General features: G+C 34.9%; 1 protein-coding gene across 1 annotated transcript; it reads left to right on the forward strand.

The window, feature by feature from the left end:
• Positions 1-918: 918 nt before the first annotated feature.
• LOC110996681 (transcription factor sox-2-like) lies at positions 919-1,631 on the forward strand. The gene has a single exon (XM_022264488.2). The coding sequence runs from the start codon at positions 996-998 to the stop codon at positions 1,605-1,607; it is 612 nt and encodes a 203-aa protein (XP_022120180.2). The 5' UTR covers positions 919-995; the 3' UTR covers positions 1,608-1,631.
• The last annotated feature ends 14,974 nt before the right edge of the window (positions 1,632-16,605 follow it).

Genomic DNA, 16,605 nt, shown 5'->3' on the forward strand with positions numbered 1-16,605 from the left:
TTAGTCTAAACATCGTAATGTTCTATGATGTCTTAGTGAAGATACAATGTATCATATCGTTGCAGCTCCTTACAAACACTTTGTAAAACAAAACACTTGGCGATGGTCATGGCAATAATCGCGGGAGGGTATGAGTAACGCATTACCCCACGAAAAAAAAGATTATATACCTAGTTGGTGCCGGTAGAATGCGAGAGCAACCCTGGAGCATCCGTAATGCGGCTTAGTAGAAACTACTCGAGGTAGTTTTCTCTGAACAGCAGAGATTCTGAACCCCTGCAACTTTTGGGGATGTGGGGGATGCGCAAATGCATTTCCACCGCAATAAAAAAAAGGTTCTATAAACAGAATTGCTAAACTAGCGTGTTTTTATGTAGGATATAATTAGAACTCAAAGTAATTAAAATATGCACCCTACTACACATTAATATATGCATCGAAATTTATTTACTTCATATCATGTATAACGTGACATGAACGGTAAAATGAATTCTCTGGTAGAATGACCAGCGCTGCGGAACACGTGTGCACACACTCGCACACATTACACACTTAAAATGTTCCTTATTCCTCTTTCTATCTTGCCATAATGTTTTGTTATTTTTAATTATTATTTTGTGTGTTTCTGTGTGTATGTTTCGTCATCGTCATTCCATCGAGCAAACTGTATACTTTGAGTTGGTAGTCAATATCTAAGACCATCCTGTAATCAAGACTTCCTTTCAATCATCTGTTAAAGCTCACTGTTTAATAGATCAATGCGCAGGCGCGCCTAACAAAACATACCAGTATCATTTGACAATTCGCGGGCAATCACTGCATTGTCGCCGCTCTTTATTCAGCTCCAGATAATACATGAAAATTGTCATTGCTATTGTGTGTCGGCTTTTGTTACTTTAATGATCGCTCGGATTATGTTGCTGGTAGCATCAGTTCACATTGGTGCGCCTCAGTGATCAGTTTAACGGTCGACATGCTGCTACCTCGGTAAAACTATGGAATACGTTGACCAAATAAAACCAGTTCAGAAGATTAAAAACAACCCATACCACATAAAGCGTCCCATGAACGCGTTCATGGTCTGGTCGAGACTGCAAAGGAAGAAGATATCAATGATGAACCCGAAACTACACAATTCTGAAATCTCCAAGCGTCTGGGCTTGGAGTGGAAGAGTCTGGGTGAAGCAGAGAAGCGTCCCTACATAGACGAGGCCAAGAGGCTAAGGCTGAAACACATGCACGATTATCCAGACTACAAATATCGGCCCAGAAGAAAGAATCGGTTAGATGCGCCATACGGAACACCAATGTACACCAGGGATTTTGTTGAAATGGAACCTCGTCCAGAGCCCTACCCACCAATAAGTTACCCTGACACCCAATATATGTACAACAACATGATATATACCCCGATAAGTCAACCATCCTTTGTGCCAATAAGAAAAGATGAAATACCCTTGGATATCAGGCCACTACCATCAATTGAGAGCATCTCCCCGCGACCTTTCGTCGTCAACCAGCAGATGATGGTGAAAGCGTATCAGAATTTACACTATGTTCCAGAAGATGTGGCTAGGATATCGTATTACCCGTTTAGTGTTCAGTAGAGGCAGTGATAGTCAGAGCGCAATACTCATTTAAATTTAATTAGTTAAAAATGTTGTTCATTTTCGTATTTTAAACATGTTATTTGTAGTTTTAGAAAATATAATTTTGTAACGTTTATTTGTTTTCTCTTCTAAATTCCTTCTCAGTCCATTATTTGATTTAGTAGATATCGTTCATACTCACTCTAAAAAAGAGATTCTGATATGTGTCGTGTCCTAATACTACAGCTGTCTTCAGGGTAGTAGCTGCGTATCAATTTTACAATCTGAAGCTGTGCTATCGTACCAGGGCCGTAATATCCCAAGTTGGTTTTTATAAATCAAAATTATCTATCAGTTAATAATTATGTAAGTAATATTACAAACATATCGTGAAATCTGCTTTCAATAGTGGTAAAAGGGTTCTTTAATCTAACAATTGTATCGCATGCTTTTATTGATAACAAGTAAACATTTGACAATGTACAATAAAATTAGGTACATAATAATATAGTAGTAATATGTACAATCTGACACCAATCAATTAGGCTGAAATCGCGCTATCGAATTGTTAGCCAGTGTTTAAGAAACAAATTTTAGAATCATATTTAAATTATTTTCAAATACCGGTTTTGTCCAAAAATAACAGAAGTAGTTAAATCAGTAATATTCTCGTGCTAAAATTAGGAACTAAAGATTGGTTTCGTTGCAAAAAAAAACATTAACATGATTGATATTACAAAACTTTTCATGCATGATTATTATGAACTTTGGTGTCATACAAGGTACACCATGGAAATCAATAACAACTAAAATTCATTTATTTAAGGAAAAGTTAGGTTACTTAGGATAACTTTAATTAAAAATCAATTAATAATTAAATTATAACAAGCTCTTTTAAGCCTATAATAGGCTTAAACTTCACCTATACAAAAAGCTTAATAGGTACAATATACCAATCTTAAGCTTTTGATTTCTTGTAACGTACTATTTTAGAGCAGTTGGCGGTGTTGCCTCAGCGTGCGACTCTCATCCCTAAGGTTGTAGTTCGATCCCCGGCTGTGTAACAATGCACTTTCTTTATATGTGCGCATTTAACATTCGAACGTGAACCATGGGAAACTGGCTTGCCTTAGACTCATAAAGTCCACACAGCGGCACAGGAGGCTGATCACCTACAATTAGATTGATCCTGAAACTAAAACTGAGGCCTAGACCTAAATATATTGTAGCGCCACTGATGTTTTTAATACTATTTTATTTCAACTAATTTTTTACATAGAGATTACATCACTTATAAAACAGCAAGTCATCCTAAGAAAAAAATGCTACATCCGGTAAAAGATGAAAACATTAAACACTGTCATTTCCCCGATGATCTGAAACGTTCGGAAATAATGTGTTCGCCATGACGAAGGGATCCAGACAGATTGATAGACAGATGTAATTGATTGAATGTTTACTACGGGTTTTCGTTTTCACAAACTGTAGGTACTGCGCTATCATGATTAAATTTACATTTACTTCTTTAAAGTGAAACTTCTTTAGCTGCATAAGGGTAAAATTTTTACGGAACGTCACGAAGATGTGCAGCGTTTTTGTCGACGAGAAAGGAGAGAGAGATTGACAGCGATTGAGAGAGAGAGTGAGAAAGGGAGTTCGAGAAAAAATACTAGCTATTGGTTAATGTATTTGTTTAGTAGTTACATATTAGAACTTTAGATGGCAAATCTCTTGCATTACGTCTTGTGCTGTAAATGCAGATTTGTATTTATTTACATTATCAGTAGCACGTATGCAGTGTGAATTGATATACAAATACACGGAGTCATCATATACTGGTAGGGATTATCTTTTGGGGCTTTTACTACCTTAGTATTTTCAAAGAAGTTTCACTTCTGATATTTGTACTTTGTACGCACGCTATTTTTTCTATAAGGTTTCCAACAATCCCATCTTATGTTCAGTAAGATGTGGCCTATTGCAGGGCATGCCTTTCTAAGGAAGATGGAAGGAGCTAGGAGTTCGACTTCATATATGTATTATGAAGCAAGAAATCACAGAAATGCATATTATATTGGATTGTAAATTTATAATTAAATGTCAATCCCTTCGTAACTATTGGCTTAATCGAAAAGGCTGCTTTAATCAAGTTCGTTATTAGTCCCTTACGATGTTTTTATGTAAATAATGACAGATATCTATACAGAGTTGTTACTATATAGAGTAGAGAGATAACTTGAAGCGATTTACGTATTTTAAAATAAGTGCCTCAGTAATGAATTGATCAAATAACAAAGGTATTCGTATTAGAGGGTAAATTGAGTCGGGACAACGCGCGAACTATGACTACAGTAAGTAAAAATTTACATTTTTATAGAATAGGGGCAAACGATAGTACGTTTCGCCTAAAAAGGGCACTCATCACAGCACATTAACGATTCTAGTGGGAGCGTTGCCGGCTGCCAAGGTAGGATTCTTTCTTTTAACAATTGGAGGTCTTATCTCCCAGGGAAAACCCACACCAGGAGTCGATTCCACAGTTCGCTAGTTCGCTTTTTAGTTTTTTCTTTAGTTTAGTTAACAAAATGTATAGTAATAGTAGTTTTTTTTAATGTATGCGTAATATATGTAAAATTTTTAATATAACGAACGGCCTTCTGATAAATGTACTTGCGTTGATTTTGAACGCTTAAACAGCTCTGTAGGTGTCCCTATTGAAACTTTGTTTCACTAATTAAAGAAACCTCACTGCGTTTCTTGCAAATTGTTATTTATTGAGCAATCTAACCCTTCACTGTTTGAAGTTGCTGACATTGTTATAACTAAATTTGAGAATTTCTATTTTATATGGGGTTAAAGGAGTGGCTGTGTCGTATGTTTATATTATTGATATAAATAATATCTGGTAGGTAGGTATTGCGGTATTTAGGATATAATTTTTATTAACAAACCTTCTGAGTAATTATTGAATACATAACGATTAAAAAAACTAGCGGTGCTCCAACCCTTTTCAAAGAAATCGGTTTGCCTTAGACCCAAAAAGTTGACGGCGTGTTAGGCACAGGTGACTGATCGAACAAATTGAACTACTTGCATATTAGATTGACAAAAGTTTATGAAGCAGATACAGAAATCTGATAGCCATACCTACAAATATTTATTTAAAATATGTAAATAAAATGTTCTGTGCATAACAGAATAGTATCAGCGTCTGTCTCCCATGAATTCCTGGATTCCTGGTATGCAAAGTGACGTATATCTAAGTTTACACGTCATGACACGTCAGCGTCAGCTTATATCGTTATCATCTCGCATTCAGATTCAAACAAAAGCCGCCGCTGCACGCCGATATGAACCGTATTTCCTCGGCATAGGGGCCAAAAATTCATTACAGTGTTTTATCAAATGCTTCCCATTGTTTATGGCTTAGTTACAGTCAGGTATTCTAAAAGGGCATATGTGCTTTATTTACAGACGCCGATGTATGTCTTGTCGCAATGAATAAAGGTTCATTTTTCCTAATCCATACTTGTACATAGTAGGTTGTATGAAATAAAGTGATGGTACGCTGAAATTTGTCTGTTTTGCGCTTGTGTATAGGAATGTGAACCTTATGTAATGGTATTAATGTATATATAAACTGCTTTATATACATTCGCGGACACGTCAAGCGTCTTCCACATAGGATGAATGATGGATGAATCGTGTGCATTTCTGTATGAAACGTTTTCAGGCTTGAAAAATGAATTCGATTGTGATCTTGTGTCTAAAAGGGTGAAAATGGTGTGTTTTGTAAAAGTATTGAATACAGTTTTCGTTTTTATACGTGACTGTTTTAATGTAAGCTTCGTTTGAAATATTTATATATACGAACGTATTTTAGTCTTTCTTTCACATACAATTATTAAAAATACAGACAGAAAAACATTTAATGATGCAACCATTGGCGTTAGTAATATGTGTAATTTAAAGATAGCTAAAGAAAATAGATATGACATAATTGTGATGAAGTTTGTACCAATGCTAATCCATGTCTTAGTCCATGGGGGACCACAGGTGCTAATTGAAGATTAAAACAGTCGCCTAGAGGGCACTGTTTCTCTTATCATTGCTTTCGGCATTTAAACCCAATATCCAATAATAAGACTACGCACACCGCACTGACACTGACAATGACAATCAATAATGAAATTTTAACTGACATTTAGACTGTTGCCTTTTGAAGAAATTTGCTCCAAAATTTTTCTGCCATATGTTTTTTTTATTGCGTGTGATTGTATAGATAGAATAAGAAAGGATCATTGTTGGAAAAGTTAAGTGACTTCAACGTGAGTCTTATCCCTGAGGTCGTAGATTCAAACCCTGGCTGCGCATTTAACATTCGTTCGTAGAGTGAAGGAAAACACTGGGAGAAAACCGGCTTGCCTTAGACACAGAAAGTTGACGGCGTGTCAGGCACATGAGGCTGATCACCTACTTGCCTATGAGATTGACAAATAATCACTAAACAGATACATAAATCTGAGGCCCAGTCCTCAAAAGGTTATAGCGCTACTGATTAACTTTTCATTAAAATCCATAGATAAAAGTTCTTCAGTTCAGTCTATAAATGGTATCTCTAAGTATTGCCATAAAATATTATTGTTATTTTTCGTAAAATAAATAAATAACAATTTAGGATTTTTATTTACAATATCGCGTATCCATTAAGATATTACCATAATAGACTCATCAAGGACAATTTGTCTGACATAATGGCGGAATAAAGTTTTTGGATATCTTCTAAATATCCCCCAAATAAAAGCAAATGGATTACACAATGGTCTCTCTCGCGAAACGGCTGTGTAGTGTAAGAGCGAAAATGTCATTAAAATATGTACTGTGTTATGAAACAGGCAAACGGGCAGAAGACTTACCTGATTGCTCATTTCTTAAAAGTTCCTAAGTCGAATTGGTTTGAAAACGAAGGTAAAAGCCCCTATAGATGATTATGTACCAGTATATGATCACTCTATGTATTTGTATATCTATATTCACACTCTTTACACAATGTATACGTGCTAATGATAATCTTAATAAATAATAATATGCTTTAACTGCAAAGACGTAATGCGACAGAATTTCCATCTAAAATTCTAATATGTAACTACTAAACAAATACATTAACCAATAGCTTTAACCTCGAGCTCCCTTTCTCACTCTCTCTTTCAATCGGTTTCAATCACTCTTTCCCTTTTATTCAACAAAAACATCATCTTCGTGACATTTCATCTAAAAAAATCAACCTCATGCGCCAACAGAAGTTTCACTTTAAAAGCAATAAAATCGCAAGAAAAACTAATGCTACCTATGGCATCTTAATTCGTACCACGTTATCTGTTGGCAATAATCAGTTAGATAATGTAATATAAATTAAGTTGGCAACACAATAAAACAGATAGAGACGAAAGAATCATGGGGGATTTAATTTTTTCGTATAAATTTAATATTTCGAGCTTAAAGTATACACTATCTCTTAGACTATAGCCGGAAACATATTAGCAACACTAGCTGACGTGTCAAATGGTACGGAACGTATGTTTGCCATCGTCCCGGGCCGGGGTGGTCCCAAAACGGGACAATGGGGTAAGGGCCTTTATTGACATTAACTTCACGCGCTGTTTAATACGATTTATCGTGATGTTTACCGTCTAATGTTTATGATTCCTTAAGAAATTACGTGGTGGTACAATAAACCCAAAAGAGGAAGACAATTTAGATGGGAATTGGCACAGTGCTTTACTTACTATCCGATTAGGTTCTTCTCTATCTTCCTTTAAATCTCAATTGTACCCTATCCACATCGTATCCCTAACACACTAACTGATCTCAAATTATCGTGGAATCCATCTTCCATGGAATCAAACTCAAACCGTCCGGTCTCTTGCTGTCGTCTCTTGCAATTCCAGTCGGCTGAAGTAGACTTGGCACGTTGACAAGAGAACAGCGGATGATATCGTTGAGTGCGGTATGTCTCGAGAAGCGGCCACCACTTTTTTGGCATGACAGTCCGTGATGTCCTAATTTGTCGACATCACTGCCATAGGGACAATTTATTATGAGCAGCGCATACCGGAACCCCAAGCCGCAGACAGGTTGCGATTAAATGTTTTTTTTAATATGTGTTTTGAATCTGTTGAAAGGCAGTTCCAATATTTCACTAGGAATCATGTTATGTCAGCGTATACTTAGGCCCATAAATGAAGTATTTATTTTCAGCAATCTGTAAGATGGCTGGACAATCTCGATGGTTGTCTGGAACAGCTCGCGATAATATGCCAGTTCCCGAATTATTTTAATTGTACTGTACTATTTTTATATACTTGCAACGATTAATGAAGATGGATTCCGATCAAGAACCACTGCTTTTTGTATTACTATTACGCAAGCGTCGGCGTAGAAGACACCGTAGTTTGTGGGTGCGTCAACACTACAATCAAGAGAACAACATGGAATATTTCATACTTTGTATCCCCTAGCTGAGAGAAGACACTAAAAGATTTTCAACTACTTTAGAGTATCCGTCGTTTCATTTGATGAATCAGTTAGTCTAGGTTGCCTGCCGAGGGGAAGGGTCTTTTCCCAGATGGGAATACAACGTAGTAGAAATATTCCAAGTTGTTCCTACAAAAATTCATGTGTTTATGTGTCATGTGGTCATAGGATAAATTACAAGTAATCAAGTCATAGGTAAAAATTCTATTCTTGATACAATAAATCACATCATTATTTGACACAAGTCATCACAACATATTAAAGTAACACAAGGCCAGTGGAAAACGGTAGAAAAATAATGGCAATGAAAGTAATGGAAGGAGCAAGGCATTAGAGACAGGAAATGGTACGCGTGGCATTGTGGCGGGAAAAATGACATAATATCATAACATCCTTTATGACCACGCTAGCCCACCCCTGCCATAGAGTAACAAATTCGTTATCTGTGCCAACGATCGTAGCGTTATTATTTCTATGACATTCAACATTTAAATGCTATTTTGATAAATGTATAAACGAGTTTATTTGAATATATCTAATATAATTTTACGTTTTAACTTAAGTAAAGTAAAATCTTTTGATCACAGCGTTAACACAATTTGACATATGGAGTGATTTAGTTTTCTCTAATATGGATCCTCGTATATTGTCAATAGTCTATAGTCCCCGTATATACTTACATCGGTTGGCAACAAAGTTAAATTACATGGAATGTAAATTATTAAAGTATTTCTTAACAATTAAAACTAATATTAGGTAAGATGCTGAAAAGCTCAGTGTCTTCTTTTATACATTGCATGATTTTTTTTAATAAAATTAATTAATGATTATTGCATGAACTCAGCATATTTAAGCAATTTCTATGGATATATCAGATAAATATTGATTACTCAAACAATCAACACGAAACTTCTGTTAAATTGTGTTTACTAAAACGGTGGAATTATGCTGATTAGTTTGATTAGCTGATTATAAACCGCATTTCATACCAATTTCTATTTACTATTAAACTCATTTCATTTTTAAACCTTTTTGATCTTCAAAGACAAAAACTGTAATTATATAATAATTGCGTATAGCCGCATGACATAAGTCCTGTACCATACTTAACAAATTTTATTCTTTGCCAAATCCGCCCTTCGCGAGACAAATCATAGCTGGTCATTTGTCAAAAAACCTGCATCCGTTACTGAATATGGCTTACGTCAAAACATTTCTTTAAGCCCCTAATAGTATGGAATACGAGTGACAATTGACAAAAAGACAGCAAATTAATATTGTCGACGATTATGGATGAATGGGATAAAGCTTTTTAAGTTTTGTTGCTGAAATATGGATACCCGTGTTCTTTGTTATGGAAAAGTCAATATCCCATATATTTCCCATTCTATGAAAGTACTTACAGTTAAATATCCTAGATTCTATAAATTAGTTTTAGGGTCTGTTTCACAGTGTCCGGATGAGTTCCGAATAAGCCATTTATAACTTATTGGTAGGATAAACAGTAATTTTGCGTTTCGCGACTGTCAGATACCGCTATTCGTCATGAAAAGCGAAGTTTCTTATTCGGAACTTTTATCTTCCGTATAATTTATGTGTTGCATAGCTATTTGGTACTTTATCCATATATTGTGAAACAGACTCTAAGTATGATAAAATATATCACAAATACAATATTAATTTAAGTTTAGACAGTAAAGATCAGTAATAGTTGCCACTAACGCAACTATAAAACTTATAACAAAGTGCTCCAAAAAATTGCTAGATCCACATTAATCTTGGTAAAAATTACGTGTTTAAGAAATAGCGCAACAGATTCTGTAAGGCGCTATTTTATTAATTTTTAACTGATTCATACATAAGAATCCTTTTATATAGAGCATATTCTTTTGATCGGAAGTGTTTATTCTGTTTTAGTGAGAGATAGAAAAGTTTCTTCTTAAAATCAAATTGGATATGGATTGAAGATTTTTGGCTTACATACTACAGTTTTTATGTTCTCATAAAAATATGAATATACCTAATACAATGTTTTTTAATACTTGTTAATTATGCATGTTTATTACTTATTCAAAGAAGCATATGTCCAATATATCGGTGCATAATATCTGTAATTAATAAATAAATAAATAAATAAATAATATGACAGCATATTCCCTGTTTTATATATGAATATAATGTTCAGCAGTGTGCTACCCCGTAACACGTTCTCGATATTTTGGACCATCTAGATACATATATATATATTTTTAAAATAGTAAAATTTATTCGCATCGACAAAGACCCAAGCACAGAATACAAAATACCGTTCGTAATTCCACAATTGAATAATTCTAAGGCAGTTTTTACTGCGCACCACCACTATGTGAAACCTGTCCAACCAAACGCTGCCCACTGAAGTATTTCTGAACGAAATCGAGCCTACTCCATGAAAAGACCGTACCAATTATTAATAGGCCGGTGAATCTACTGGGTATCACATACCATCCGATTAGCCTGCCAGTTTGCATAAGGTCTAAGGTAAAGAAAATTCAAGAAATAACTGATGTGACTATATAACAGTATATTGTGTGTTATAGCAGTGTAGGCATAAACAAAAGTTTTATAAGTATTCTTTAAGAATTCATTTGTTAACTTTAATACTAGTTATTAATATCGGTAGCATAAGTGGGTAATATATGAACTTTCTAAGAATTAAATCGTCAAGAGCTGAAGGAACTCACACGAGTCTAAAGTCGCGTTAATAATGAGTTTCATTACATTTTCAAGTGTCTCAATTGCACAAAAACACTTGACGACCCTAACAGGGCAAACTTGTATAGAAACAATTGGAAATGAAATTTGTATGGAGAAAACAAAAAGGTGCGATTACATCTTGAAGTGTGGAGTGGCCGTGGTTTCTCATGGGGCGTTGTTTTGGTCGCAACGCTAGAGGGAGCCTGGGTGTGGGGTGACCCTATTTAAGGAAGTTTTCATACTTATTTTGATATAAATACTTGTTCTCTATTGCAGTTTATAAATTAAGAGTTATTATAAGGTAATAGTTAACTAGGTAATAGAAATTATCTAGTCTTACAAAAATTAAAAATGTACGAACGATACATTCTTTAATAAATTTTCAGCAATATTTATACTTTTATTTTGTTGCTATACATTAAGAAAGAAACAAAACATTGCGAGGTGACCGGTTTGCCTTAAACCCAAAAAGTCTACGGCGTATGTCAGGCACAGGAGACTGATCACTTGCCTAGTAGAGTCGAGAATAGACACAACAATCTAAAGCCCATACCATGATTAAAACGGAGTGCGTTTATTTGTATATATAATTATAACCTACCTCATTAATGCCGCGGAATTCCGCTACATAGTAACATGTACTATGTATATCATACGTAAATTGTCACCTTGTCTTTACCATGTTCATATTATACACAAAGGCTTGTCACCCTACAAGTATATTGCAGCCCGCGGCGTTCGCTCCCACGGGCGCCGGCTGCCCTACGGATTAGCACTCAATTACGCGAAATAATTTGATTTGTGCCCCTCGATCTGGTGCGAACTGACCGCTTGATGTGAGCTGAGTAGGTGTAAGATTAGGTATTACATTTAGGAATAGTTGGAGTCATTGCACTGGGTCAAGGCAATCACGTGTAAAAATAAATTAATCAATGGCGCTACAACCTCTTTAGGTCTTGGCCTCAGATTTCTTAATCTGTTTCAAGATAATTTTTAAATCTTATAGATCAGCCTGACACACGTCGTCGACTTTTTGGGTCTAAAACCATGTCGGTTTCCTCACGACCTTTTCCTTCACCGTTCGAGCAAATGTTAACTGCGCACATATACAGAGAGTCCATTGGTGCACAGCCGGGGATCGAACCCGATATATATTCAATATTCTTCTGTTTCCGAAAATGGAGGGAGACATGGTATATTTTATTGAACTTGTTTGCGCCTACTACCCAGAGACAGTGTTTTAATAGGAAAAGAACCCAAGACGATCGTAACAGAAAATGTTTTAGGCAATTTTTTTTCTATACCAAGGTCGTTTACAAATTCGGTATTACTTAGTTAAGTATTTTATATTTTGTTATTTTGTTATTATATTGTTATTTTCCTAATGAAGTTTTTGTACTTTTTTCTTAATGTATGCGTCTTTAGCCATATCTTTAGTTCAATTGTTTCAATATAGTTTATGAAATCTGTAAAATTACTATATTCCGGTGTAAAATAAATAAATAAATACCTATGCTGAAGCCAGTCGTAAGTTATGCATTAATTATCGTAGCTGCGCCATGATTGATTGATATGATATAAGATATAAAATAGGATTATATATTTTTATATCTAATATAGTCCTATAGAGTTCGGACATTTTTCATTTGTTTTAAATTACACATACGCTACGCCGTAGATCCGCTACAAGTTCATAGTGAAACGTCATAATCGAAAATAATAAATATCGATTACACGATTATTTCGGGCTCACTCGAGTCAAGAGTTCTCGACGGGGTATTGTTTAACACCTTTTGTGTATTCTGTGATAACATTTATATGCTGTGGTACATTGCGATCTGATTTCGAGATTATTCCTTTGAAATTTGACTGTTAAATTAAATTAATAAAACTATACGACTTACAGTCGTTATGCGGATGGTTGGGTACCTAATGAGGAATTGTATATTGAATTTCGGTTTTTCCTCTTTTGGTATTATAATTGCAGACTACAACTAGGCCTGATGGTATTTGCTATGATTTACCGCATATATCGAATTTATTACATTAGGATTATTCAAAATTTGTGCAGAAATATGTATTTTAATGTTACTTATTATAATTATTACACATTGAGATTTTTATAATATTAATAATATTGGTCAGTATTAGGTATTATAAAAATAACTGTTAAGCTTTAACTAAATATTAAGTAAATCTGCCTAAAATTTTCACCTCTGGGCGGGTAAACCCCAGTTCCAGCTTCTTCAGCTTGACCATAATCAACGAAGAGAGATTCGAATTGTCGACGACGTGTGACGTTTCCGTTTGGCTTCATCCCTTGGCGTTGCGTAGAGATGTGGGGTCTCCCTGCATCTTCTACCGAATTTCCACGGAGAATGTTCAGGAATTGTTCGGACTAATATCTGCGGCTGTGTTTCGCCGGCAAGGTTGAATATATAATACCATCCATATCATCTTGATATCCATTGTTCCACTATATGGAACCAGCTCCCCACTGAATAATTTTCGAACCTATTGGAGGGAAAGAGCGCACCAAATCTTAAAAAGGCCGGCAAAGACACTTGCGAGCAATCAGGTAACATCAGATGAGCCTCCTGCCCATTTGGCTCCTGTTAAGTATATATATAATAATTGACTGCTAAGCTAATCGCTTTGTAGCTTTAGGTCTACGGGAGATTTATTGTGACTTGCAATAAAAACGAAATTTGGGAAAGGTGACACAAATTTTAAATTATAATTTGTTATATCAATTCCATGAAAATGAACTAACATTCTACATATATGTATTTCTAATTCTGGAAGAATAAGCAATATTCTAGAACTAGATTTAGCTTGCCAAATTCACGGCTAGCGCATGTGACCGCGGTATATCCGGCGATGCGAGTCAAATCCGGGCAGACCCGGGCGAATCCGGTTAACGGATCAACGCCGCGGATACGATTTGCGGTGTGCGATTCGTATGAGAAATTTGAATTTATATTTCGAATGTATTTGGTGAAGACAAAATGTCGACTTAATTTTTCATACCAAACATATATTTTAAATCATGATAAAGATTTCAAACCAATAATTAATATTCTTAGCTATATCTACGAAGCAGGTATGTTTATATTATCTCTGTTGAAGGAATGTAGTTAATATACGTAATGTCTTTTAAAATTTTATTTTGATTACATAGTATATTCCTTTATATTATTATATATTTCCTGTAGAATTTTGTGAGATATTAAAAAAAAAAGTCATACTATTAAAAAGCATATTTTAAAGAACAATTCTACTTAGAGTACTTCAAGAAAAGTGCGTAACAATTCATAAAATGCCTGCAACGCACTCACGAGACCTCTGGCATTGAGTGTGTCTATGGTATCACATAATATTAGGGTCATCAGGGGCAAACGGCCCTCCGATTGATGTCTCCTATTCTATAATAAAAAAAACTACTAACTGTCCACTGTTTTTAATCGCCAAGTTTTAAGTTAAACAAATTGTTAGTAACTAAGGCAGCGAACTTTAAATATTTGAACTGTAGCAGAACTATCCCAAGGATTAGGATCATTTAAATGATCGTCACATTTCAAAACATCGATATACATACATATACATTCCACACATAAATTTAAACCATGACTATATTTTTCCCGGCAAATATGATACAAACTCTATGTAACAGGACCGACACAACGTGTAATCAGTCCGTGTGAAAACATCCAATTTCAATGGATGTAATCGATTTGCGCGTATAATGAGGCTGATTAGCGCGGTGGGTGTGACGATGTTTAGCTACACATCACTCCATAATTACTGGTTTCAACAGCTATTATGTCAAAAACAGTTTTTGATTTAGCCACAATGTTTTGTAAATATTAATAATGTATATTACTTATTCGCCTCTTACGCCCGAACCCAATAATAAATCCACAATCTCAAAAATGAAAACAATCTGAATCAAAACAATGAAAAAAATCCAAATAAAGTAAATAAAACCGTACAATAAATATAAAAATATTATTTAAATTAACATGTCTCATGTTTAAAACAGTGCGGTTCTGTGTCAGTGTCTTCAACTCCTGGTATGCCACGACCTCAGCTTTTTCCTTAATCTGATCTATGTAAGCCAATCTTGGTCTTCCTCGTCCTCTCCTGACTTCTATCTTTCCCTCCCAGATGGTCCGAAAGAAGTTGTCGTGTCGCACCAGGTGTCCAATCATCTTCCCCTTTCGGTTTTCAATGGTACTCATCAGATTTCGTTTTTCTTCGACTATACCCAGCAACTCTTCATTGGTCTTCTTTTCGGTCCAGCTTATCTTTAACATTCTCCTCCAGCACCACATCTCAAAAGCTTCAGGTTGTTGATTTTGTCTTTCTTTTTTAGTTTGAGTCCATGTTTCGCTACCGAGAGCAATACTCCAGACATGTTTTTATAAGTCGTTTTCATGTTCTGCATGCTTTGTTGGCAATAGTTGCCTCCTGTTACATAAATAATTATATGAATTATTTTGATTTATTTTCAATGTCAATAATAATGTTAGTGAATCATCAAATATGTATACAACATTTCCATTAAATAAAGAATATAATATAGAGATACCACTGAATGTTATATTGTTAGATACTACCATAACTTATAACCATAGATTTATTATATGGGCCATTGACAATCTTAAATCCCTTGCTCTAGTTAAATGTAATTTTCATTAAAATAATTCGAAATAATTGAAAGAAAATTCAATGCGCTGAAATGTATCGTCAACTAGGAACTTGAAAGTATACAAAATCTTACCGTCTAATGAGCATAATCAAAGAAGGAAGGCGCGAAACGGAAGGGCTCAGGGCTGACAATGACTGCACTGGCCGCGGGCGTACACTAATTGTCTAAGTGCATAATGAACTTGTTTGAGACAACCCTATCTTATACGCGGACTCTAAAAAAGACCTTAAAAACCACCAAACAAGGTTATTTTTTCTTTAAAACATCTACTCGTTAGGTCTACATGACGACTGTTCTCGTTCCAAATTAGGGATGTAACTGGTGAGTTTTAAAGTCCAATTTTGTTTACACATATAATTGTTAAAGTAGCAATTCTTGCCACCCTCATATGCGCTTTTGTTAAGTCGAGTTAATTAGAAAGTTAGTGTAAAGTTGATAAGTTTTTATAATTGGTAATGAGCACTGTTGGATTCGTCTTTGCAATGTCTATTGAATACTAAAAATAAGGAAAATTAGGAGAATGCTATGTGTATCCTTAACCTACTTTGGTATACATTTAATGAGAGTTTCCTTTTGTATTAGCCTCTTCCAGAATAATCCAGCTGTTGTCTCCCTAATCTAAACTTTTAGTAAGTAAACTTTATGTTCTGAGTTATTTGGTGCTCGTCTCATCAAGATCTCAGTCTCTGGGTTTTGCAGAGTTGCATTTGATGAGTTTTGAATAATTAAATTTACGTTATACATTGAAATCCGTTCATATGTACCTATGCCATTTTACACTTGAATGCGGCGAACAAAAATTCTGGATAGTCATCTGGCGATTATCAAAGAAGAAAATTACAAGAAGAATATATGAGTGAATAGAATTGAGGGCATACATTTTAAGCAAAGATTAAAAGTTAAAATTAACTGTAGATTTAATCGCGTCTAGGTTTCACGTGCTTTACAAGCAACATCTTTGAAGTTTTTCGTTTATTTTACTTTATTAACAAGACTATTTATTAACAAGAACTAGATAATTGTGGATTGTGACTA

The sequence above is a fragment of the Pieris rapae genome, chromosome 12 (genome assembly GCF_905147795.1).
Source record: "Pieris rapae chromosome 12, ilPieRapa1.1, whole genome shotgun sequence".
NCBI classification, from domain to species: domain Eukaryota; kingdom Metazoa; phylum Arthropoda; class Insecta; order Lepidoptera; family Pieridae; genus Pieris; species Pieris rapae.

What these genes read in the sequence shown, in the direction of transcription:
- LOC110996681 (XM_022264488.2), top strand. Translation starts at nt 996, where the DNA reads ATGGAATACGTTGACCAAATAAAACCAGTTCAGAAGATTAAAAACAAC.